The 26,661-nt window shown below is 39.3% G+C and overlaps 2 protein-coding genes across 2 annotated transcripts in view; one reads left to right on the top strand and one right to left on the bottom strand.

Annotated features, from left to right (window-relative positions):
- The window catches only part of LOC136374264 (atrial natriuretic peptide receptor 2-like), a 35,474-nt gene extending 20,167 nt beyond the window's left edge, over positions 1-15,307 (top strand). Inside the window, exons 13-23 of the mRNA XM_066339566.1 lie at positions 708-849; positions 3,720-3,765; positions 4,700-4,804; positions 5,751-5,864; positions 6,720-6,813; positions 7,610-7,697; positions 8,449-8,588; positions 11,380-11,532; positions 12,155-12,253; positions 14,500-14,591; positions 15,158-15,307. Of these exons, the coding sequence (XP_066195663.1) occupies positions 708-849; positions 3,720-3,765; positions 4,700-4,804; positions 5,751-5,864; positions 6,720-6,813; positions 7,610-7,697; positions 8,449-8,588; positions 11,380-11,532; positions 12,155-12,253; positions 14,500-14,591; positions 15,158-15,307 (1,223 nt within the window). The remainder of the gene's footprint in view (positions 1-707; positions 850-3,719; positions 3,766-4,699; positions 4,805-5,750; positions 5,865-6,719; positions 6,814-7,609; positions 7,698-8,448; positions 8,589-11,379; positions 11,533-12,154; positions 12,254-14,499; positions 14,592-15,157) is intronic.
- Positions 15,308-25,308: 10,001 nt separating this feature from the next.
- Positions 25,309-26,031, bottom strand: TMEM215 (transmembrane protein 215). Its single transcript, XM_066339414.1, has one exon. It carries the CDS (start codon positions 26,029-26,031, stop codon positions 25,309-25,311), a length of 723 nt encoding a protein of 240 aa, XP_066195511.1.
- Between the last annotated feature and the right edge of the window lie 630 nt (positions 26,032-26,661).

Raw genomic sequence — 26,661 nt, 5'->3', positions numbered from 1 at the left:
CGGTAGCTATTAAAAAATGGCCACCACATAAAGATTCAGTCCCTAGGAACATCTTAATTTGAGGTCACTCCAGATAAAACCAGATGTCTGCATCCAGCCTTCACATATACTCAAAAGAGCACTGTTTACGTAAGAAAGAAAAGTTGTTTTTTTCTCCTTCTTCCTGATTCTGAGTCATATGCTAAGAATTCCTTCTATATTAGGCTAGAAGTATAGATGGAAAGATGTTTCCCATCTATGCTGCCTTTGTTCTGATGCTAGTGGTGTTCAAGTAACACCCACCACCAGATTTTCAGTTGTTAGTCTGCCTAACTAGTAATTACTTGAGCAACCTGCCACCAAAGATAAGGATCAAGGGACAAAGTGGAACAAAAGCCTGTATTTACATGCTAACTCTTGCAGTGAAGTGAGACTATTATCTGAAAATAATTTGATAAAATCATAAAATAATTCTGATTGCAGTGGGTTACGTAGTTCAGTTTCCCTGCTGTCGTCCAGTCTTATCCAAATATTTGGTTTTCCAGATGCTACATTTGCAATACTTTAGGAGGGCAAGACCACCCAAACCCCACTATTTCAAGACTAAGATGTGTATTTAGAATACGGAAAATTAATTTCTTTAGATTAGCTGTATTACTGTCTACTACTCTACATGTTTCAGGGAAGTATCCGCTGAATAATTTGCTTCCTCTTTTCTTCCATTTTAGATTATGGCTTGCAGTCATTCAGAAAAGAAGATTCTCCTAATGGGTCAAGTTCATCCCAGCCACATTTGATACAGATTTACACAGCTCCTGAAATACGTACTCTTTCAGATGTTGAACCCAATTCTATGTCAGATGTCTACAGGTAGCTAAGTTTCCCTGATCTGGCTTTTAGTAATGCTGAGTATTCTTTAATGACAGTTAGGCTTGATGTAATTCTGTTGTCACTCCAGGTACATGTTAGATTGTATTTTAAAAAGGATTGGTCCTGGAATAGAGAACAGCATAGATATCACAGGATTTTCTCTTTCAAAGTAGATAACCAAATACTGAATTCACTGACATAATCTAAAAGCAGAGTTTGCCCAATGATTTATAAGGAGACACTTGACTGGTAAGATAGAAAGGCGTAAAGATCTACTATTATCTAATTATCTTTTTTTTCTGTTGTTTCTTATGAAAAGTAGATTATTTTCACCAATGGCAATACTTAAAAGTTAATAGCATCAGTATTCTAGAATGTCGTAAAGCACATATGCATCCTGTAATTCTATAATTGAATGTCAGTACAATTATTTGGGGGCATATTCATGGTGACAATATTTGGTTTACAGAGGAAAATAAAGAGAAGGAAAAAAAAATGGATGCACTAGCAAATAGCTCCATTCCTTTCATTTTGAAAGCCTTTTTAGATCACTTTCCAGTGGCTTTTCCTGCCAGTGGTGGATTGCTTCTATCCAACCACTTTTCAGATAAATGGGAACACAGTTGTAAACAAATGTCTGCATATGTACTTGAACATCATTAATTTTTTATCTATTCTGTCAGATTAACTGATCAGGAACTTGAAGTCTCAGTAGTATTTCTCCCCATAGGCTTCAATATGTCCTTAGAATTAGCTCCAGAATAGCTCAGCTAAGGCAGTTTGGGATTGCACTGATGTTTCTGGCTACTGTTCATTTGTCCTATGTTGGTCTGTCCTTTTTAACATGAAGTAGTCTTTTAAAGAACTGTGCTCCAACTAAATAATAATTTTAGGATTGCTTTATACATTGCAGTTTACCGTTTCCCTGAAGGCAAAATGCGCCCCAAAAAATGTTTCCTTGGCTTGTTGTTCTCACTTTGCTCCTATTCTGAATAGATATCATTATTTGACTTTGCAGGTAACTTCGCCTCCTGAAGGCATTCCTTGCCAAGGGTTCCCCTTTAAATAGTCCTAAGAACTGATTTGCTCATAGCATATATGTCTACAATGAATTTTTGGCAGATTCAGTGAATGTTTCCTGGATTTGTCTTGCTGTCCCACCCACATGTCTGCAAAATCCACATCTTCTTTTATGGCACTGCAGTTATTAATTTCTTGGTTGTAAAAAAGGGTAAAAGCAGTGAGAAAAGCCACCAAAAATGAAGAAGAGCAACATGCAGACAGGCAAGACAGAGAAGTACCCTGTACCATTGAAAGGGTTGTCTCCTTATCTACGCTGTTCTTTAGAATATGCACTTTAACAAATCTTGTGTTTGATGATATGAGCAGGAGGTAAGCTTTCCCAATACATGTGTTTGGCCTAACTGGCCAGGCAGCACTGATACAGTCTTGAAATCCTCCGTTTTTATCTCTGCAAAAAAATCCATTAATATTCCTGAAGGTAAGGCCCAAATAAAAGATTAGTAGAAACTGCAGGAGTGGGACTTGTAATTTAGTGTGCTCTTACAGATGAATCACTTGGTCTTAAAGTTCTCTAGGGAAAGTGTTGGTCAGATGGGAAAGCTAAAATGGAAATGAGAACGGGAACATGAACTCCTGTTTTGAGCTGAAGAGGCTGTTTCCAGTCACAGTTTCTCCTAGATTGGTTCTTCTTGATTTTAATTGTCACATGAATTTCACTATCCAGTGGATCACTAATGGATAGTGAATTTTATTGGGCAGTGTGACTAAAGATATATTAAATCAATACTGCTTTATCAGACTTACTATCATCTAATTGTTATCCTTGAAAATCTGTTTCAGCTTTACTGCCTCACCAGGATTGATTTTGCTTTCTCCTACCAAATCACCACAAAATTAATATAAAAATCTCATCAGATTAATTTCTAAATTATTCATCATGTTTTATATGCATTATTTTATTTTCCAATGGTGGTCCACAAGTGGGCTGAAAGATAGATAGACATATCCTGTTACCAACAGAATGTCTTACAGGACAGTGCAACCATTAGCAACACAACAGACTGAAAACCAATATTCTCCAAAAAAGTAAGTGTTACCGAGCTGAGAGGGATGCAGGAGTAAATTATTATACCATTTCATTATATTAAGAGGTAACCTTATCCAGCCTGTTGGCTGGAGTAGGTGCTTGGTTCTAAGAGATCATTATTCTGAAAGATCTCCAGTGAGTTCAGAAAAAGGACTAAATTCTCTATTTCTACTGTCTTTTTCCATTCTTCATCCTTGGTGAATGTATTTGATCTTTAGTTCAACTGAGGAATATAATGACCGCAAAAATATAATTCCAAAGGAGCAAACAGAAATGCTTCCTATAAAATATCTCCTCTGGACACACTGTGTCATCACAGACCTTATGGTGACTTTCTAGGACAGTGATCTTTTCAGTGGCAGAAAAAAATCCACTCCTCCTACTGGTGATTCTGATGAACCTGTTTGAATGGAGCAAAAATCAGACCTCTGTGTTTAACTGGTAGGAATCATGTACATAAACCTGCATATATCACCTCTGGATTCCATTAATTCTTACAGAAAAAAATTGCTTTGCTGTCCATCAGACTCAAACATCTCTAGGACCTATTATGATGGGAGGCAAGTGCTATGACACATTCCATCACAGAACTCTGAAAACACAAAGTAGCAACAAGTAGCAGGACCACTGCCCTCCTTCCTTTTGAGATACTGCAATTTCAGTCATAGAATGGGGAAGAATAAAAAATCATGAAAACAAGAAATCACTGACTCAGTTAACTGTTACTGCATTAAGATTTTTCTTCATTTTTATTCTGCAGTTATGCCATCATTTTACTAGAAATTGCCACAAGAAGTGACCCTCTGGCAGTGAGTAAAGATGAACTATCTGTAGAATTTTCATGACAACTTTGATTCTGTTTCTTCTGCAGACACAAACCAAACTTTGAGTTACTGCACCTTTGAGTTACTTTTTGAGCATGCATTTTCCTCATGATTTTATGGATGCCAGTTCGGTTTCTATGGAACATGCAGTCAGGGTTTCCACATAGATCTACCAGTTTTCCCTTTCAAAGCTTTGAAGAAGACCATACAATAAAAATAATGTAGCTCCAAAACTGCTTTTCAATTAATTTTGGGATGCTTAATGGCTAGGTGGATGCAGGGAGAATGTATGTATTAATATTTTCCTTTTTCTCCTGCTTCTTCTTTTTCTGTCATTTTACAGGCCCTTTAGTGGAATCTTGCAGTAATAAGAATAACCTAGGAAAGCAAATTAACTGCTCTCCATAAGGAAAATGTCTGTTTTGCGTGTGTCTTTTGATCATTGCTAAATGGCAGACACAAAAAGAATGTACCTTGAAATTGAAAACAGATGGTCTGGATATGTAACCATGTTCTCTCTGAAATAATTTGCTTAACGAGATTTGTAACATTGAAGACTTGAAACTACTATTTTTCCTGTTCTGACAGTTTGTGATAATAGACTAATACAGTCCTTAAAAGTTTCCCAATATCTTGCCAGGTATTAATTTTTTTCAAAAGTTGTTTATGCTGTATGAACACTGAGATTAAAGCCTGTCAGCCATGATAAAGCTTTTTGACAAGGTGACCCGTTTTAGACTGGGTTACATTTTTTTTTATCCTTTCTTTTCCCTTGTGCTCTTATGTAAAAAAAGCTGACTTCGAAGTGATAGTGAGGATGTTATAAAAGTGATGATGATAATAGTAATATATTTTCAGTGGTTGGCATGAGAACTACAACACTTGTTTCAATATTATTTAATCTCCTTTTCTCTAGAAAGATGATGTGCCTTCAGCTGAATATTCATGGTGCTCACCTTTGGCAGAATTAATTTCAGGAAAGGCTGACAATTCTTGCCCATGTCCCACAGATTATATAGAGGTGAGTAAAATACAATATTGTATACAAAAATAATTTATTGAAGTGAATTTACATCATGTCATAGAATTTTTACGGCAACTACCTTTGATAAATATAAATAACTTGGAAATCAAGAAATACACCTCAAACAAGGCAAAATGATAAAATTTAATATCCTTAATAAAAACCCTGTCATTGTGACAATTAAAGATTCAGTTGTCCCCCTCCAGTAGCCAGTGTAATAGATTATGTTTTTAATATTCAATCATTGACTTTTGTGCAATTTCATTTTGTTATAAAGTGTTGAATTCCATACATATTTCATGTTAGTAATATCTAGCTTACTGACAGAGAGCTTTCACATAATGAAGTCTGTCTTGAGCAAATTGTGAGTTTGGTTTATTTCTTACGTAACAAGTCTTTCTCTTCAGTAGCCTCAGTAAAGTACACCCCTTCCAATTTAATGAAATCAGAACAAGATGAGGACATCCGCTTTTCAGCTTAAGTGCTATATAATTCACCTTTGCTGGTTTGTATCAACATGAATGTAAAAAAACCCTCCTCAGCAGCGGTGGTTTTAAACAGAAGTTAACATTCTTAAGGGGTTCTTCAGCTCTTAATCTTTTGTGAAATTTATGTACAGACAACTCCTCTGAAAACAGTGTATGACTGCAACACTCCAGCATAACACTTACAGCACAAAACAAGAGCTTAGGCAGTGTTCACCAGAAGGAACATGCATATGTTACTCATGATTTCCCACAGCAGCATTTTCATGAACTGATAGCCTTCATTCAGCAAAAACCTGTAGAACTCCAGGGGCTTCAGTATAGCTCTGACAATTTTCCCCAGCTGCAGATAGAGCTTCACTCAAGCTCAAGAAAAGAGAAGTTTTAACGTGAAACATTGCTTGTGCCTGGAATAATAAAAGGCTGATTGCTTTTCTCACTCTCTTTCTCTTCTGCAGTTAATCGAAAGGTGCAGAAAAAATAATCCATCCCAAAGGCCTACATTTGAACAAGTCAAGAAGATGTTGTACAAGATGAATCCTGTTAGCCCTGTTGACATGATGATGACTCTGGTAAATTTAGCATTTTAACCCAATCCAAATCTGCTCACCTCAAATAACTTTCACCTCTGTCCTTAAGAGGGGTTTTTTTTGGGTTTTTTTTGTTTTTTTTAATCTTAAACACCTTGTTTGGTGAAAAAATCCAGAGTTATTTGTTCAGTTCTGTTGGGTTGACTGTAGATGCGCTTATGCTTGAAACCCAGCTTTCCTTCACATTCACTTTTTTTAACTTCTCAACTATTTCATGGCTGAATATGACAGCTGAAGGTCTTTTTTTGTCTGTCAGTGTTGTTTGCAAACTATATTCCCCCTTTCCCGTGGCTCAGGATATAGAATCCCTGCATGTTACAAATAGCATGTTTATAAATCATTTTGAGCAGAGTATCTCAAGCTGATCAGCACAGAGAAAAGATTCCTGCCTCCACAGACTATTGCCTCACACAGAGGAGGGATGCAAAAAGCAAAGCATAGACTAGCATAGCAAGATAGTTTATGAAAGAGCATTGTGAGCTTTTGATAAAAGATTAAGACTTAGAAACCTTTTGTTTTGTTAAGATTTTGTCTGTAGGTTGCTCTCTGCATTGGATTTGGCCCCTAAAGTTTGCATGAAATTTGAAAAGCCTGAAATTACCTTCTGCTGTCTTGTGTGTAAACAACAGCCTCAAGTCTAGATTCATAAACTGAAGGAGAAATCTGATCTTTGGATTTTGTGAAAAAGTGTCAGGTATCTTAGACCTGTGCCTTTTTTTAATCTCTTAAAGTTTTCAAAGCAGAATCATTCAAATGATAAAATCCTATCCAACTAGCTGTCTATTTCAGTAAGGAGATGAATTTTTGAAAAACCTTAGAAAATTTTCTGTTATTTAGATGGAGAAATATAACAAACATCTGGAGATACTGGTTTCTGAGAGAACCCAGGATTTAATGCATGAAAAACAGAAGACTGATCGTCTGTTGTATAGTAAGTTACAAAGAAAAAAATACTGGATTTTCTCAATTTTATTTCATCTGTCTAACTACAAACAAGAACCCTTTGATAGGTGATTATTTAATAGGTAACATTTAACTAGCAAAGAATGAACATACTTGTTTCTTGCAAAGCTGGAAAGATATTTAGCTACTTTCTGTATTTCCCCCCTAGAAATCAGTACACTCATCTGAGAGCTATGGACCAAAGTCCACAGCGCTCGGACTTTGCATAGGTGTGGCAGGCCTTTTATATACCTCTAAATGTTGTGGAATTGTAGTTGGTTACTTTTGATGGCAGTGTATGTTCCAGAATTCTGTAAGAAAAAAAGGAATAAAGAGATGGGAATAACGTATAGGAGAGGAAATAAACAAAGGGATGTGAAAGTGCAAGATAGGGGGAACAAAGATGATTAAAAAAAACAAAACAGGGAAGAGTTAGTAAACAAACCTATCACAGGTACAAAGCACTACCAAAGTGCTGACAAAGAAAGAATTAGTAAAATCCCAGATCACACCGTTGGAATCTAACCTTACCCTTTCATGGAATGTATAGATACTGGTTTGTTTGGCCTGAAAGTTATGGGCCATATGAAAAATCTGGATATGTTATAAGTGAGATTTATCATGAATGCTCACATTACAACAGAGTGCCAAAGTGCCAAGTGTATTTTCACCTTCTTAATACTTTGCATTTATGAACATTTTTTGTGCCTTTAAACCAACATGTTATGTTGAATGTGTTCTTTTATCGATGTAAAAAGATTACAGTGCTCTACTTTCTACAACAGGTATGTTACCGAAACAAGTAGCAGATGATCTCAGGCAGGGAAAACATGCACAGGCTCAAAGTTACTCAAGTGCCACCATCTTCTTCAGGTAAATAAAAAATGAAAGATAGGACTAGAACTGTCACCTACAGAAGAAACTTCTAGGCCTTGGGTGGAGGTGAAGCTCCTAACTGAGTACAGAATTTCTATCTAAACTGCCACCTATTGTAACAGATGGCTCTGCAAAAGAGGGGCCTTCAAAATTCTCACATGTCCCTACTTTTCATTATAATTACTTAAATAAAAATGGCATTACTCTGGAGCTCTAACAAACAACACCTCACTTTACATCTGTTACACATGCATGAATGTATGTTTCACAAGATAGGCTTAAGTAAATAATCCACCATTTAGCCTGTGTAAGGAAAATTTATTTATCCTTAGAGTTCACATGGATTTACAGTTTTAATTTTTTTTATGTGTGCAGGAAGCAACATATGAATGGCATGCCTTCACTTAGGAAGAATGAACAGATATCAAGGTCCCTTTTTTTCATTAATACAAAACTCAGAATTGAAGACTGCTTAGTCTGTTACAGATTAAAGTCTACCTGTAAAAATGCTTTACTGCATTGCTAAGCAAAAAGACTTGAGTTAGTCTGTCCTTTTAAAAGAAAGGAGTCTTTTGTAATTTTAAATAAATGAAGACAAAACTATCCAGTAGGAATCTTAGTGAAAGAATTATTGAAAAGAGAAGGTTGATATAATTGCACTGAGAAATTTTCACCATGTGTTTAAGATTACTAATCAGCCATGATTAGGACAGTGGATAATTATGCTCTTTCTGTTTTGTGTTAACAGTGACATTGTTGGCTTCACTGAGCTGTCCAGCAGCAGCACACCTTACCAAGTGGTGGATCTCTTGAACAAGCTTTATACCACTTTTGATGAAATCATAGATAACTATGATGTCTATAAGGTGGAGACTATAGGAGATGCCTGTAAGTTCCTTGAGCTGTGGGCAATGATGGGGCCTGGGGCATCAAGATAGAGACTCTCTGATGACAAGGAAGACCAGATAAAAGGGATTTGGAAAGCTTCTTTACTAGTGGGAAGACCAAATAAAACAATTAGGGGATGAGTCCTACCAGAGCCCTAACAAACTTTAGGAACTTCTTCCTGCATACCTTTAATCATTTGTACAATTGATAAGTGTTGTGAGTGGGACAAATTAATCAACTAAAATACTGCTGCTGTTTATTTGGTCCCTGTGACTATTGAGGACTTATTTTAAGTCTTGGCAGCAGATTAATCCCAGTTGGCAATTTCTGTATCACAGGAACACAAAACTAAAAAGTTTACATCTACATGGGATCATAGATGCCATACCCTAAGCTTTTTTATCTGTCTTTTTTGCAAAAGCCATAACAATCTTGTTTTTCTTAGTATACTGTAGGGACTTGACTGCATCTTCTCTTTGAGTTTGTAGGAAAATGGCTTTATATTTGCTACCATTGCAATTATAGCAATCTAACTATGATTAAAATTGAGTTCTGTAAAACCTCAGGAAATCTAACTGGGCTTTTGGATGAGACAGACAGAATTCCTATATGTTATGTGAGGGAAAAAAAAAAAAGCCCACTCTTTTTTCTCTGTGGAACTGTTGAACACATTCTTGAGCATAAAATTACTGAACAAATGCACTCCACAAATCCCTAAAAGACCATTTTCTTGCCCTACACAGTAACAGAATCAAAGAATCATAGAATATTCTAAGTAGCAAGGGATCCACAAAAAAAATCCACAAAAAGAAAAGGATCGCAGAGTCCAACTCCTGGATCTGCACAGGACCATCCTGAAGAGTGACACCATGTGCCATTATCCAGACTTCTTGAGCTCTGTCAGGCCTGGTGCTGTGACCATCACTTTCCTGGGGACCCTGTTCCAGTGCCCAACCACCCTCTGGGTGAAGAACCTTTTTCTGATATCCAGGCTAAACCACCCCTGACACAGGTTCAGGCCGTTCCCTTGGGTTCTGTCACTGTCACCACAGAGAAGACATCAGTGCCTGCCCCTCCTCTTCCCCTCACAAGGAAGGTGTAACTGCAGTGAGCTCTCCCCTCAGTCTCCTCCAGGCTGAACACACCAAGTGACCTCAGCCACTCCTCCCATGGCTTCCCCTCAGGGCCTTCACCATCCTCATGGCCCTCCTTTGGATACTCTCCAACAGCTCAATGTCTTTTTTGTGTTGTGGCAGCCAAAGCTGCCCCCAGCACTCGAGGTGAGGCCACCCCAGTGCAGAGCAGAGCAGGACAATCCCCTCCCTTGCCCAGCTGTGATGCTGTGCCTGATACACCCCAGGACACGGGGGTCCTTCTGGCTGCCAGGGCACTGCTGGCTCATGTTCAACTTCAATCAGGACCCTCATGTCCCTTTCCTGCACTCATTTCTGCTTTCCAGCCTCTCCTTTCCCAGTCTGTCTGTGCATCCAGCGTTGCCCCATCCCAGGTGCAGGATCTAACACTTTTCCTTCTATAACATGAAATTGGTGATTGCCCAGTCTTCTAGTTTCTCAAGGTCTCTTAGCAGTGCCTTTCTGCTTGTGAGGCAATTTAGTAGCATCAGCACACTCAGTAACCCTTCCAATCTATTCCAATCCATAAATGGTCCAAGCCATTTATGAAGGTGCTGAAGAGCACACGGCTGAGGATAGAGCCCCGTGGAACCCCCCTAGTGACAGGTCACCAGCCTGATGCCACCCCATCCACTGTAACCCTTTGTGCCTGACCCCTGAGCCAGCTGCTCACCCATCGCATCATGTGTTTCTCCATCTGCATGCCAGATAGTTTGTCCTGAAGGATCTTGGGAGAAGCAGTATCAAAAGCTTTACTGAAATCCAAAAAGATTACATCATCTTGCTTCCCTTGACCACCTGGGTGGGTTATTCTGTCATAAAAGGACAGGGCTTTCTGCTTATGAAGCCATGCTGGCTGTGACCTATGAATGTGCTGTGCTTCAGGTGTTTTTCATTACCTCCCAGAAAAATCTTCTCCAAAATTCTGCTGGGCCCTGGAGTGAAAGTGACAGGCCTGTAGTTTGCAGGGTCATCCCTCTTACCATTCTTGAAAATTTGGACAACATTATCCAGCTTCCAGTAGACTGAGGCCTCTCCAGATTTCCTTGATCATTCGAAAAGCGTTTTCAGAGATCTTACAATGACTTCACCAGTTCTTTGAGTACTATGGCATGAATCACATCATGTGCCATAGATTTACAGGGATCAAACTAGAGCAGCAAATGCCACATAAATTCAGGGTTTAGTGAGAATTTATCTTTCTCACAGTCATGGCTGTCCAGTTCAACACTCTGGCACCCCAAGAACCCATAAAGCATAGTGCAGGAAGCATAGGTCAATGCCTAGTTGGAGTCATTGCCTTTTTTAATAACATCTGCCCAATGACAAAAGGTACTGAACAGCCACATTTGCATGGCCTGTCCCAGTTAAGGCGTTCTCATTGGAGGGGAGGATAAAGAAACAAAGGATTGGAGGGAATAAATCTTACATAAAAATAAGAAAGAAATAGAACATTTTTCATAGCTAAGGTAGTTCCACACGTGAGCCATTGTCTGAGCCTTCATTTCTTTCTGGCACAAATGTGCCTTGGGAAATGATGGAATGGGGCTTCTTTCTTTTGTCAAATATTTTAATTTTTTTTTTTTATTGTAGGCAGCATACTTTAGTAAATGTATGTGTAATACCAAAGGCTAACACAGTTGCACTGTTGTGTTAAGATATGGTAGTGTCAGGAGTACCCAAGGAGAATGGGATCCTTCATGCTGGTGAGATCGCAAGCATGGCTTTAGATCTTCTGGATGTCTGCAAGACTTTTAAGATCCCACACAAGCCCAGTACCCTCCTAAAGATCAGAGCAGGAATACATTCAGGTATGTTGAGAAAGCTGCAAAATAGTCTTCCACTGCCCTTAAAAATGCATCTCTCTAATGGCCATCTCCTCTCCATTAAAAATAAAGTTGTTTTTTTTTTTTTTTAATATTCAATGGAACACAACATGGAGATCATCTCAACAGAATAATTTATTGGATACATGGGATATTGGTACCTCAGCTTTGAACACAACATTGGAAACATCCCACAGTCCCACTCCATGTCTTTGCTGATGTGAATTAGAAATGCCATTCTGTATCTGTTACTTTTCCTTATCTCTGTTCTGTTCTCAAAACGTGAGTTGTTTCTTGACACTCTGATCTAGCCTTCACTCTCAGAGTCCTAGCTCCCTGATTTAAACTGCAATTCCTTCTTGATAGACAGAGTGAGACATGTCCTATGCAGCCCAGCATCTGCCAACTAATCAGCATACACTGTCTTACCAAGAAAGCATATCTTCTATGTTTTAAATCACTTGTAAAACAGGGTTGTAACCTGTGTTAATCTGGTTAACAAATTAAATTTAAGGTAGCGTAGGAAGCAGTCATGAGGCTGTATGACTGATTATATGATTTATAATAATACATGAAATGACCTTTTTTTTTTCTCTTTTTTTAACAGGGGCAGTTGTAGCTGGAGTTGTTGGAACCAAAATGCCACGATACTGTTTATTTGGAGATACTGTGAACACAGCTTCCAGGATGGAATCTACCAGTGAAGGTAATGAGGAACAAACTGCAGGTGGGGTTTTAATCATCCCTGAATCAGTTCTTAAAAAATCTTAGGCTGAGTTTTGAGTCCTGACCTATTCAAATGATCCTGAATCCTGGAAAGAGGTTCTTGATTTCTGGGTCCAGTCTGCCTAGGAACAAATTATTTGAGTGATACTCTCTACAACCCTTTTTGTAATCAGATCCCCTTTTTTCCCAAGTCTCAGAAAGGGATTTTTATGGATTTGTAAAAAAAAGTAGGAATAAAACAAAATGAAAGACAAGTGGTTGTGCTTACTGTTTCTATTTGTTCCTGGCACCCAGCTGGATTTATGGTAAAAATATTTTCATTACTCCTCTTTTATTGCTGATAACTTTGTCTAACGGGGAAGACAGTAGGAGACCATGGGAGCTGTGTCTGTGTTTGACCAGTATAGAAGATTATGTATATCCTCTAGAAAAGAGTTTAAACAGAACTTTTGTGGAGGTATTCTCACCACTTCTTCCTTAGAGGTAATAGAGCTCCTCATTTACTTAGCAAGCTTTGTCTTTAGCCAGTATGAATATTTGAACCTCAGATTCTGAAATATTGTAGCTGATCTACAAAAACTGAAAGAAAAAAAAGAGCGATTCAATGTCACAGAACCCTAATGTCTTGTTTTTTTTCATTCATTAAACAGAGCTGAGTAGTTTTATGGCATTGTAAATGAACTAGGCACATACAAGATTCTTCAAGTTTCATGGTAAAAACTGATGCTTTCAATATCTATCATGATCCACTAAAAACAAGGCAGAAAAGCAGGGGAATGGTCCTAAATGATGAATTTGAAAGTTTTGAAAGGATTTGAGAATCACTAACATCCATTCCTTCTCACTATTTTTATTTTTCCAAAGCAAATTTTAACCTGGAAGGAACACATAAAACGTCATTTTCTTTCTATCAATCTTGCAGATAACTCCTTTCATGCTCCTTGTGTTATCTTATCTGAACTCCTTTAAAACTAATACCTTCAAAATCTGTTTCCATCATTCATAGGTTATCTTTTTTTTATTTATGCCAGTCTCTTTCTCAGATGGTGCACTGGTGCACAGATTTGCACTACAGATTTAGAAATAAAGACAGAGCATTTATCTTTCAAGCCTTTATTTTCCCTCCCTCTTTCTCTGGCCACATACTGAGGACCTCAAATTACTTTACCAATTTTTAACCCTAAGATTATTGCTTTAAAATAGATTAATTGCTAGCAATGTGCATTAAAAATGTATCACCTGGAATCCAAGTGCTAGTGTCTTGTTCTCAAGCAAGATGACAAACTGAAATATATTGTATCTACTGCAAAGAATATTTATGAGATATGTGTCTATATTTGTTGAAACATATATCTTCTGATCTACCAGCAGTGTTTTGAGACTCTAAAAAACATTTAAACAAATAAAAGTGGACATTATAGAAATTTCATTTTCTGATATAAGAAAAATCAGTTAGACAATCTTAGCCAATCCCACTATCATCTGGGATGTTTTTTTAAACAGAAGCATAAGGATTGGCTCTGTGTCACAGAATGTTAAGATGGAAAAAGCATTTTCTAAGTTTTTTTTTAAATTTCAGCAAAATTTTGCTTTCCAGCAAAAGTAGAATTTCTTCTGCCTGTCTTCCCTCTTAATACTTCCTCCATCATTTATAAAAGGCAAGACAGGTAAGATTTGCATTGTTTACATCAAGATAAAATTTCAACTAAAGAAAAATCGTGGAATTATGTTATTATCATCTCTTCCAGTTGTCTGAATTTACAGGTTTGGAGTCAGAGCAAGGATGGCTGCTTCTCTAATGTTTAGACTTTGCTGAAAACTAAATGTGCAAAGGAAGCATTGGCTCTTTATTGACCAGGAGGTAGAACTGTGTATGTTTTTTCTTCAGCAGATGAAAAGGATGCTTATCAGTAGCATAGATAGACAACTGTGAAGAGTACAAAAATACTATTTGATGCAGAAAGTGAAGGGTAGTGGTTTTTGACAGCCCCATATTTGTCCTGAGATGCTCTCAAAAAAGGGGCCAGGGTACTGGAGCTTGTGTGCAAAGCACACAATGTTTTGAATAACAAATAACAAGGAATGAAAGCAAAAACTTGAAAAAAAAAAACAACCCCTCAATGGGGAATTCATTAATGAGTCTTGAATTTTTTACACACTTTGGGAGATGAATCTGTCTTAGATACATAAATTGTTTGCTAATAAGATATTTATCTTTCTTTCCAGCTCTTAAAATACAGTGCAGTTCAAGTGCATACCAGCTGTTGGAACAGATTGGAGAGTATGTGTTAGTATGCCGTGGCAATTTAAAAGTCAAGGTGTGTATGCAGCATTTATACTCAGCTTTTCAGAGAGGAGAGTGTAAAAGTACTCTGGAGTCCCTGAATTTTAACCTGTGCAGTCCCCTATATCTTCTAGTCCTCTATATCTCACAGTGCTTTGGTTAGACTAATTCCCTTACCCAAAGACAGCAGGGTCAGGCTTTAAGCCAGGACCAATTCCATGGACTCATTCATGGAACAAACTTGGTAAGTCAGACATGAAGGACCTAGTCAAGCTTGGAAGTTCTTCATGGCACATTCACTGTCACAACTTCTTGAAACCAAAAAAGGTCCTTCAGAGACATCACAAATCATCATGTGAGTTTCACAGGAGAATTAACATACTTGTGGACCCAGTTTTGGATGGGACTTCAAAGGATTGTTTTAATTAATTCTACTGCTATTATCTTTTAAGGAAAGGTTTTATGCCTCATTTTTCCTCTGTGTAAAGTGGCTGACAGACACATATTTCTCCTTTTGGGATTTGTTTTGAGTTGTAGTAAGAAAATTATCTCATAAATGACATATAGTGTTTTAACCCCATGCCTAATATTCTTTCTTAGGGGAAAGGAGACATGGTCACATACTGGCTTGAAGGTAAGAAAGCCTCTGTCACCCAGAAGGCAGTCGTCAGCACTTCTGTGACTCCTCAAGATGCCAACAGAGTTTCATACAGTCCAATACCAGGTGTCCTTACCAGTGATCTTCTCTAAAATCCTGCTTCCTAGTTGCTCATTAACTCTAGTATCCTTTCTGCTTTCAGTCTGTTATGTCATCCTGCTGAATTAGAAGATTAGAAAAAGAGATAACATATTCCTTTGGCCTTGTGAATGTGTTAGCTCAGGCTTTATTTACAGGTGTTTCTCCCAACAGTGGCACTGAAAATACAAAAAAGGCAAAAACTCATCTTAAGGAATAATACATGGAAATTGCCCACCAGCTACCAGAGCAGAAGGTTGCTCCCAGTGTTAACTTCTTGATTTGGTTTTGATGGGAAATCCTCAGCCAGCAGCCACCAAGTCTTCAAAATCAGCTGGTTGGACATTCCAGCCCATGAGATACTCCCACAGGAAAGGAGGTAGTGTAGTGTTGCTGTTTAGTGGTATCATAAACCCTGTGGATGTGGTTGGTTTAGGGCTATGCTAGGGAAAAATGAGGTGTGTGCGGTGTGAAGAAGTAACTTCCATCAAAAGAGGAGGGTGAAGCAGAGAAATTATAGTGGATACAAACTGAAACAAGAATTTGTACTCCCATTTCATCTCCATTGTCTGGAGCATAGAAAGAAGGATTAAGAAGAAAGTCTGTTGTTTCCATACAGCCAATTCCTAATGACACCTGCCATCTTGTTGCAGAGACCTGAAAATCTTGGGAGAGAAATGCAAGACATTGTATGCTGTTGCTAAACAGGAAAAAGTTCACTACTGAGCTGCTCTTGTCTTTGGCTGCTCTGGGATTTCTCAGAAAAACAGCTCTTAACATAAGCTGATGTTATTGCTTTGACTAAAGTGGCAGTGACCCTACTATTCTGAAAAGCTGTCTGTCAGTGAAATCAGGCAGCCCTCTAAGTGAGTCACTGTGCAATTTAGGACACAGTTTAGGAAAGTTCATTCCTGAGCCAGCATTTCCTGTAAAGAGAGAACCATCGCTACAAGTAATCTCTAGATGAGCATGATTCTGTGAGCATTGCTGGTGTTGGCTTTCTTTAAAGACTTACTTTTCGGAGCTAGTCTATTTTGAAGAGTTTGGCCTGTTCCAGTTCAATTGAGCAACAGTCTAACAGAGTAAGTAAAACTGAGAGACAAAGGATATCAAAAGTAAAAGCATTTCTACCATAATGTGAACTAGACTGAATAAAGCTAATTGGGAGGAGATGAAAAGGAAGGACTTTGAGTGACACAGTACCAGTTACTCCTGCTTATTCTGCTCCCTTACCCTCTAGTCTGTCCTTGATCCTAGATAAAAGTGCAAGAACATGCATGTAGTTGCAATTTTTCTGCCATAAATTTGTGTAGTTTAACCAAGCAGCTGTTCATGTTCCTATGTAACAAGCATTGCTACAACTTTTAATTCCAAGTATGTGCTGTGTGATAGTGATAGGAGTGTCACACTACAGTTTTTCTTCAGCTTCTGTGAGAAGTAAATGCAGCTATAATGATAGATTTTTCAGGGATGCCTAACAGAGGTAGAAAGTTAAATATTTCCAAATTATGGGAGGTTTTTTTGGACTACACAGAAAAGATGTGTAAAATTGAGTGAAAGTATGCCTCTGAAGTCTGTGAAACTGTATCTGCAACTTGAATGGAACAAGGAACCCAGCAAGGGACACAGCCATAGCTGACTTTGGCACATGAGATTCCCAACATAAAGTCCAGCCAAATTTTTAAAATAAAAAAAAATTGTTTCAAATTTTTTCTAAGCTTAATAATTCTCTTTTTCTAAGCTTAATTTCTCTTTTTAAAAATTTCTTATTAGAAGGTGTGTTTCAGTCACTGTTTTTTTTAATTTTAGCAGAATAAACCTTTCATTTGCTAGTAGCCCAGAGGTATCCTCAAATACTGCCATTTCCTTTATCCGAATGCTATCTAAAAATTGTGCAAGTCTCTGGTCTCTTATAGTGCTTCATGATGTATTAGTTTACATTGTCTTAATGAGTTAGCATTTGTTTACATTTTTATTAAAAAGGTGCATGTCCTTCTCAAATGTGGATGTGAAAGCATATGCTTTGTCCATAGTGTTTCAGTTTTAACTCTTCTTCTTTATTTTACTGTTGTCTATAGAATTAAAAGATGTTTTTAAAGTGTCTTATGAGTTTAAAATCTTCTAAATAGAAATGTGATGAGTGACCAGCAGCAAGCTTACTGGATTGACAGCTTTAACCACTGACAAGTCCTTGGGTAGTGTTCAAGTTCTGCTGAAGACAGCAGAGACTTGCAGATTTCAGGAGGCTTAGAGTCTCGTGGTTTTCTATAAAAGTGATACAGCCTGAAGACTGCCTGGGTCAGCCTGTCTCAGTCTTATTGTTACTTCCTGATCCTCACCTCTAACAGAGCATCTCCAGAATGAGAACTATTTTCTGTGGACTGCTGAATCTGTCATATCTTTCCTGCAACTTCAAGCAGTAGTCCTTATTAATGTCAGTTTGTCTGAAGATTGTGATGATATGACTGAATACTGATGATATGATTATCTATCAGAAGATAGAAGTACAGTCCATGAATGTTACAGACACAATCAGAAGTGTTCTCAGTCAACTGACAAGTATTTTAAAATTAATCTCAGGCATTTTGACAGATGTAATCAATGACAATGGCCATATATTTGATGCAGGAAATCATTTACCAGCTGGCAAAGCCAAAGTATGATAACCAGCACAGTGCTCATCTGTGAGATGCTTTAAATCCACAGATACTCATGTACCGGCATTGGAGCTAGTCAGCTAATCTAGCAAGCATTCTTTTCTAAAATGGCACTATATACTAGATGTATGGGATGTGTTCTTCCTTTTCTTGATGATACTATCCATGCCAGAAAATGGGAAAGCAATTGCAATAATAGACCTGAAGAAGTGAAAGTGATACGTGCTTTATAGATCACTTCACACAGTGGCCATTCACTTTCCACAGTCATGCGAGATAATACAGAGATTATAAGACTCTGTTCATAATGTGGTGATTTTATGGAAAGATTGTGCATTCTGATTATTGCTTATTGCACCTCCATCCACCTGGCAGTGTGAATGCAGGCAGGAACATTAAAAAATCACACAACACAAAAACTGACTTATGAAAGTCTTTTATTAGTTTGATAAACCTTCACTACATTGTTTCAACTTGAATATTGAGGAACAGACTGAATAATCACAATATATTAAAAAATCACAACAAGTTAAGCCAAAAATTAATTAATGTATTTCCAAGTGTAAAACTTCCTAGATTTTATTCAAACCATGGGCACTGGAAAAGACTGTTTTGCCACAAAGAAGTTATTCTGTATCCCCTAGATTAGGTAGCAAATATATTTTACTTAGGTTGTTATTGGGGTGTGTGTGTGTGTGGTCTGGTTCTTTTTTTTTTTTTTTTTTTTTTTTTTTTTTTTTTTTTTTTTTTTTTTTCCCCCAAACAGAAAAGTATCTGTTTCCTTGTACAGCTAATTAGTCACATGAAATAAATTAATTTGTTTCAATAAAAGGCAAGTGAAATCAGGTGTTCTTTGCAAACAATGCAGGGGCATAAAATGATGCAGTGTCTCTTCAAGGTCAATGTCTAGTATGAGATTTCCCCAGCTTGTAGAACATCTCTTCCACCTACTCAGACTCCTGAAAATTACTAATAGCCCTTCCATCTGAATTGACCTCAAAAGTAGAAATCTTTGGTTTTTACTAGTGTCTTTCTGGGGCTGCCCTTTCAAACCTGTAAAAAGACAAGGCTATGCAAGATTATTCTGATAAAACTCCAGCTGAGTGCCATCTGCTTTTCAGCTAACGAGCACTTTGTCCTCCTAACTCCTCTCCCAATTCTTCCCTACTTCAGTCTAAAACATTGCACTGTACTTTTTTTAACATTCTAAATTGGAACTCAAAGATAAAATATTTTGCAATAAAATGTTCTCTACAAATAAAATATGCGAAAATTGCCTTTCCTCTTAATGTAAATTTTGGTTTAAATTTAAATGCACTTTTGGATGTAGAGATATAAAACAACCAGAGTCTGAAATGTGACAGAGTGGGTGTTTAGAAGTTGTTTGTGTGGGAACCCCTAATGATTCAAATCATCCAAAGAACTCCCATGAGTCTACATGACGTTATTTAATGTCCCATGGCATAGTAACCACAGTCCTCTGGTTCACACAGTGAAACAACCTACTCCACCTTCTTATTTGTACACCATCTTTCCACTGCATTTTGTCTTAAAACACATACGCAATTTTTTTTGGAACTAAATTCCTAAGACTGGGTTCAAAAGCTTTCATACGGCACTGAGTTTAACCTTGAAGCTCCACACGAAATGTTGAGTGTTATACCTTTGTGCAATTTGCCTTGGATTTCAACAGCAACAAAATAAGTACTTCCTACCAGTGAGTGCCAAATATGAAGCTAATGTAGGAGCACTCTTATGTTCATGACTGTGCACAATTGCTGATTATTACTGTATTTCATACTAAAATACAGTGGTGTGAAAGGAAGTGTTTTGATGAGATCTAAAATTAGATCCCCAGTACATGGTAATTTTTTCCCAGTAGTTCTTGTATCATGCCTTCAGGCAGCAAAACACTGTCCCTACTCGAGGAGTCATTTGGGTAAGATATAATACACACATGGAACAGTGTAGTAAACATATAGCTTTTGTGACCAGAATTCAACACAGTTAACCCGACAAAGTAAGAAAATGCTCTGTGCGATACCTTTTTGGTCTCTTGCTTTTATGAAGACTTCTTCAGTTCTACTCTCACTAGAACATGTGAGAATACAAAGCCAGATTTTCAAAGTGTTTAACCCTTTTTCACTCCCTAAGGAGTTTCAGCTTTGGGTTGAAAACATATGCTAGAGATGCATCTTTCAGAACTGACTAAAGGTTCTTGGCTTTTACCAACGGTTTGGGGAAATGCTGAATGCAAAACACTGGAAAAATTCAGATTTTGATCTGGGTTTCACAGGGGCCATACTGAAACACAGACATGGAATGTCTTAACTCTGTTGGAAGAACTGTGTGTTCTTAAAGACCCACAACAGAGTTGTTCTTAGAAGTTTTTTTTCTCCTAAAGAACAGAAGGAATTCTAAATTGCATCAATAGACATGAGGGAGAAAAGCTGGGTAAGGTGTTGGTAAAACAACTCTGAGAAGATCTCAAATTACTATTTTGCTATGATTGTGCATTCTGTTACCTGCCCTAGCAGACAAATGTATAGCATGTATACACACACCCTTCCAGGATGGAGTTTGTAAGTAAAAACATTAAGCAGAAACACTTCTGTGTATCTGACACAAGATTAATCCATGCAACTGTTCTGAACAAAAAATACACGAAGATTTAAAAACTAATGAAAGCTGAATCTCCATGTCTGGTAAAGACATAGAGGGTGTGGAATTCTAGCACTGATAGGACTGCTAAATTAAAGGCAATGCTTACCTATGAACGTTTACCAGGGTGCATGAAAAGTGACTTCTCAGTCCAGTCTCAGTGGTTTCCAGACATAAAAGAGTCCATACCACCAGAGAAGTAACAAGCCCTCTGACAGTTCTCCCTGTAGGGATTGCTTGTTAAGACTGGCTGCAAAGTGGAGACAGGCTCAGCATGAGCTGCTTTGCAGCTGATGCCCCATGTCTGTGTCAAGAGGACACCTCTTGCCTACATATTAGGAAACTCCTCTATAAGCTTTAATGCAATTTATATTGGAAGCATAGACAGAACCTTTCAAGAATCAGGAGTTAGTCATGGCTTTAACTGGCAACATGCTGAGAGTCAAGGTCCTGTGTGCTGATTGTGCTCTGCAAGTAAATAGGTTAATCCCTAAACACACATGAAAATCAGGTTGGCAGTGCTTAGTGGCCTAACACTCTACCTCTAATCTATGGCAAAATCCCAAGCTTGTACTGCAAGAACTGACAATATAATTGAATGTCTCAACATAATAGCTTAGATTGGATGGATGATGTAGTGTCAAATTCTACCACCCTGGCCAAACGCAGGAGCTCACTCCGTGAAGTCTGGTATGTAGCAGCAGAAATGGTGAGAGGGGGTCACAGTAGCTGCTGCTCTGGTAATTACAACATAAAAAATAGTTACTGGAGCTAGGACTACAAAGAGTTTGGATCAGAGGGGGAGGAACTGCCTCTGCAAGAGTATGAGTATTTCTGGAGAATGCAGATCAAGAATACGATTCCAGTCCAGAGGCACATTTACTCGGAGCGCACTCACCCTGAACACACTCACCTCTTGCTTATTCAGTTCCTGGCCAAAAGGACCAGCTATTGTTTTGCACTCAGGAGGGCAAAGTGCACACTGATTAAAACTTGAAATTGTCTGTTAAAGACTTTGCAATTATCAGCTTGTATGACTGTAAAAATGGTACTTCTGACAACAGAAATTTAAACAAAGCAACACAAAATTGCCCTTTTGTTGATCTGCACATCACATTGTCTCTTAAAAGAAGATAAGCTACACTGTAGCACTATGTTAAATGCTATTCCAAAATAAAGTTTGTAAATCTTAGGAAACTTCTCAGAATGTCCAAATTCTGTTTTCCATTAAACGATTTATACACCCAGCCACCCATACTTTAGGACCAAGCAATACGTGGTTCACAAGACATTTATCCCCAAAGATATTTATCCCCCAAACTGAGTTCCCTACAACTTCATGCATTATTTGGAATAGAGCATTGAGGAGAAAGTGGAACTTTGACCCGGAGGTTTTTTAAAGCAGCAAGAACAGAAAGAAGCTCTCACCTCTTGTCATGGCTTGGAGTCACACCCAAGCTGTGGTATCCTGAAGCCAAATTCAGACTAACAGCTGCCTCTGAAAAGCAGAGTGATTATTCCCGCTAATTCTAAGATCAGCACTGGTATCACAAGTTCCAGTGTCCACATGAGCTCAATCAAAATGAAGGCTCAGGTGCTCTCTGATCTGGGCATGCTATCTGCCTAAAATATTTGAAAATGCTGTCATGATGTCTGTGATCAAGTGTGCATTAGATTTCTACATGCAAAACTATAAAAAGGTCACTTTTATTAAAAAACCCCAAACCACCAGAACTACAAAACCCTCAAAACAACAAAAACAAACAAAAATCAAACCTTAACATCTAACTCTCCCAACAAACAAAAAAATCTACATTCCTTTCACGTTCAAATCTAAAAATTCATATTTTTAAAAGGCCAAATTAATAAATTTTTATTTAATTCTCTATTAAACTAGCAGGAAAAAAAAAAAAAAGGGAAAATTAAGGTTTCAGAACCAGTACTAATTTATTTCTCTAATCTCAAATTCTCACACATTCAATAAACAAATTTAGAGGACTATGGTATATTAGCCTAGAAATATTGCTTGAAGTTGTATTTTATTGTGAAATCTTAGCTGAATGAATGAATTTACATTGCCTGTAAATATCAAATTTTAAACACATTTTTAATACCTCTTTCTACATTTTTGGAGTTTTCATTCCCATTAAACTTTGCTTGAACACAAGCATTCTCTTGTTTTTATACTAAGAATGGAATAAAGCACGTTACTCAAATCTGCATGTCTGTATATCAAGTCATATATTTACTATTCCATTTGTCGCTAAAGTTTGCTGTGTTGTCTTGAAAAAGCCCATGTAACTTTTGACAGAGAACATCTAATCCTAGAGAAAATGGAAAAAAACCTTGACTGCTTCCTATAATACATTTGCAGAACTGTACAAATCTAGGTTCCCAGCAGGCTGGTGCCTTGCTCACTTATGCAAGGCAAGCAATTACTCACAACTGCTGTCAAAGGCAGCAGTCAGGACCTAGTAGTCTGTTTTCTCATGGTGAGTCTCATCTCCAGGGATGCTGAGATCCCCTGGGCACACAGTGAGACCCTCACCTGCTCTGCTTAGAACCAGAAAGCAAAAGACCCTATTTGTCATCATGTTCATTAGCAGTATTTCAGCTGTTGGCTTCAGAGGTCATGAAATAAGATTTCCTGATGCCATTAAAGACTTGCTCTGTACATTGCAGAATAAGGTCCTGCAGTGACTAAGTCTAAGCACGAGGCAAGCTGCAAACAACTGAGTGCTTTTATGTGGAAGTTGAGCATGTCAGGGAGAGGGTCTGTTTTTGTGGAATTCCTTTGCTCATTGGATAAAACCTGGGCTGCACAGAGTGCAGGTGTTCATTTATCACCACAATACTGTTGCTGCATGCCTGAAGAGCAGAGCTGCCTGTAACCACCTATTCAGAATTTTTGCATGACTTCAAAAAACTACCTAGTGTTTTTTAATTTATCCTAACAGTATCAGACGCCACATCAAAGCTTGGCCAAAGGGTTAATATCTTACTTGGTCTGAAAGATACCCAAGCTGGCCAGAAAATTGTTACCTTTCTCTGGAAACATCTTCAGACTGGTTGTCTGTTATGATTTGACATAAGTTCCTCAATAAACAAACAAATACACATATTTATATGTATAAAATTTACATTCACTTTCCAAACAACTCCATGGGCATGGAAGGTCTCATTTGAGTGCAAAATTCCTTTTAGTTTTCTACATAACATCTCAGGTTGCTACAAATAAAAGGCCATTTTTCTTATTTCCTACTCTAGTAACTCAGTACATTCCTCTGATACAACTTACGGTTGACAAAAACCAGCTAAGTAGGAACAGCTATTAAGACTTCCATCACACAGAAAGTTTTTGGCATTCTGGGAGTTTACTTATAGCAACTGGGGCTTTGTGAGATGCTAGTAAATTACTCTATGCTTTAGCAACCATTACCCTAAGACCAGAACAATTAGAGTAGCTGCTCAGCATGCACATTGTGTTGGTACCACATCTCTGTTACCTACACTGTAGAGGTCAGGTAAGATATTTATGCACAGCATGGAACATGCAACTTAGTGTTGGAAAGAATAGCCATGATTTGTATTTCAGTATGTAAACTGCAGGCTTGGAATTTGAATGGTTAATCTTCATTACTCATTTTACATTTTCTTGCTATGTATCCATAAGCTGTGAAAAAAACACCTGTCAGTCAGGTCCTCTCTTCCCTTCTCCCTGCAAAGCATGGCTTTGAGACCCTTGAGTGGACTGTCACCATGCGTCCCCCATACAGAAGTATCTGGCATTTTAGAAAAGGCACAAGAAAATGGCATTTTCAGAAGAGTCAGATCCCACTCTGAACGTTACTCACAGAAGTCTATTCCTGAAGCGATTTTTGAGGTACTGAAATATATTTTAAAGACCTGAGTTCACTGACATCTGCTCCTAGTCTCTGCAAGGACTGTGATGTGTTCATGTTGCATTATCCTTGTCAAGGATGCCTGTAAAATCCGAAAGTGTTAGAAACATTCCAGTGAACTCAAGATCAGTGGAAAATTAAACTAACACGTCTATGTTCATGCTGTTGATGATGTGTTAATCTTTGAAAACTCTCCTGAGACTATCTGGTTCCTAGGAGACTTTCAGAAGAGCCCATGGGGTCAGCACATCTATTCCTTGACACAAAGGAAAAAAATATCCTGCCAGGACAAAGGGAGACAAATGACTTCTACATTCCCTGACATCAGACAGCTATTGGAGTTCATGCTGACATCTCTCAATCCCCCCCAAAATGAAGTGACAGTATTTCAAAAACTTATTCAGCTGTAGAGCACCACATTCTTTCCTACAGACAGAGCCAGAGTTTCATTCAGCTCTTGATTTCAGCTGACAGCCACTGCTGCCTTCCAGTGTGCCTACAGGCTTGGGTACAATAAGCAGCAAGAAAACAGAAGGGAGGGAAAGGGAGAAAATAAAATTAAAATGTAATTTCTTCCTTTCCAAAAATGAAAATTTGAATTCTTTAACCTTTAAACATGCTCTTTTACTTACAGAAAGTGTACTTCAGGCACAAAAGGTTTGAGTATCAGTCACATACCACTTTAAAAATTGAAATAGTATCAGGATTGTCCCATGCAGTCAGCTATATTATCCCCTATCAAGAAGTTGAAGTTGCAGTTTCTGTATACATACATATATATAAAGTATGCATCTTTCACACAATGGTCTCCTGGTCTGAGTTGACTCCAGTGGGGTTTATGTAACAACAGTACCTGTCATAAGGGCTGTTATCTTTGTAGGAGCAGACAATTATACTATCTTTAGGGGCCACAAAAATGTTGTCTTCAATGTCAGGGCAAGGAGTGCTGTCCCTGCTGGGAGAAGAGCTCTTCTTCTCCAAGGCACTGTATGTGGAGCCATCTCCCACAAACACGTTCTCTGGCATCTCTGGGTAACAGCTCTCCAGGTATTTCAGCATCTCCTCCTGCTCCACCTTTCTGGTGAGGCTCTTGCACTCTCCCGTGGCCGCGGCGGTGGTGCTGGTGGTGCAGATGAACACGGTGTCCTCTCCCCTCAGCCCTCTCCTGTCCTTGCGGTAACCTTTCCTGGCCAACTCGTCGCAACTTCCCTTGCCAGACTCCAGGTCCGAGGGGGTCCTTAGCAGCTCCATGACATCCCGGTCCTTGATTTCCTTACAGCACGGACGCATGTTCTCGGGACATTTGGTGCAGCCGTCGGTCTTTCTGGTGAGGGCAATGGCGGCGATGCCCGGCAGGCAGATGGCCGGCCCGATGGCCAGCAGCGGAATGTCTCCCAGGGTCTCTCCCTTGATGCCAGACACGGTGAACATGAAGCCGAACACCAGAAAGACGCTGACCAGAGCAACCACCAGCCCCGTCCGAGGGTTGATGTCGTCGGGTCTGAGGGTCCTCGCCATCCAGCTGGTGCGCACGGGGACAGTTCCCACCACCGGAGCCCCCCTCGGGGCAGCGGACAGACGCTCCCCGGCAAGCCTCCGGAGTTTCCCCGACAGGGAGGCACGGAGGACCCCGACAGCCGGCAGCGCTCGGCTTCCCCTCGGCGGAGCCGCAGATGGAGGGCGGGCCGGGGCTGGGAGCTGTCCTGCCTCCTGCCTCCTCCCTCGCTCCCTCCCTCCCTCGCTCGCTCCCTCGCTCCCCGCAGCCGGTCGTAGCGGCTCCCCCGCCTGTCGCCCCGCCGCGCCCTCCCACGCCGGCGGCGGGCGCAGGGGGCTCGAACCCTGCCAAAGGCCGGGGGTGGAGGGACCGGGCGGCTTCCAGCAGCAGCGGCCAGGGAGACAGCTGCCGCGAGGGTTCACCTGCCCGGTCTCCGCCTCCTCCTCCTCGTCCTCACCCGGCCCCGCCGGAGCCCCGCACAGCCGTGAGTACGCGCTCCGCCCGGAGCGGGATACTGCGGGGCCGGCGCCGGGGCTCGGCGGAGCCGCCCCTACCTGATGGCCACCGCCGCTTGGCCGGCCGCTGCCGCAGCCCCGGACAGCCTTTCCCTCTCGGGCGGAGGGGAGCGGACCCTCGACGGGTGTCCTTCCTTG

Source organism: Sylvia atricapilla, chromosome Z (assembly GCF_009819655.1).
Source record: "Sylvia atricapilla isolate bSylAtr1 chromosome Z, bSylAtr1.pri, whole genome shotgun sequence".
In the NCBI taxonomy this organism is placed as follows: Eukaryota; Metazoa; Chordata; class Aves; order Passeriformes; family Sylviidae; genus Sylvia; species Sylvia atricapilla.
Note: the sequence above shows the minus strand (reverse complement) of the source record. Positions and strands in the feature narration are given on the sequence as shown.

Bases quoted from the DNA above. Each gene is read 5' to 3' on its own strand.
- TMEM215 (XM_066339414.1), bottom strand. From the start codon at position 26,031: ATGGCGAGGACCCTCAGACCCGACGACATCAACCCTCGGACGGGGCTG.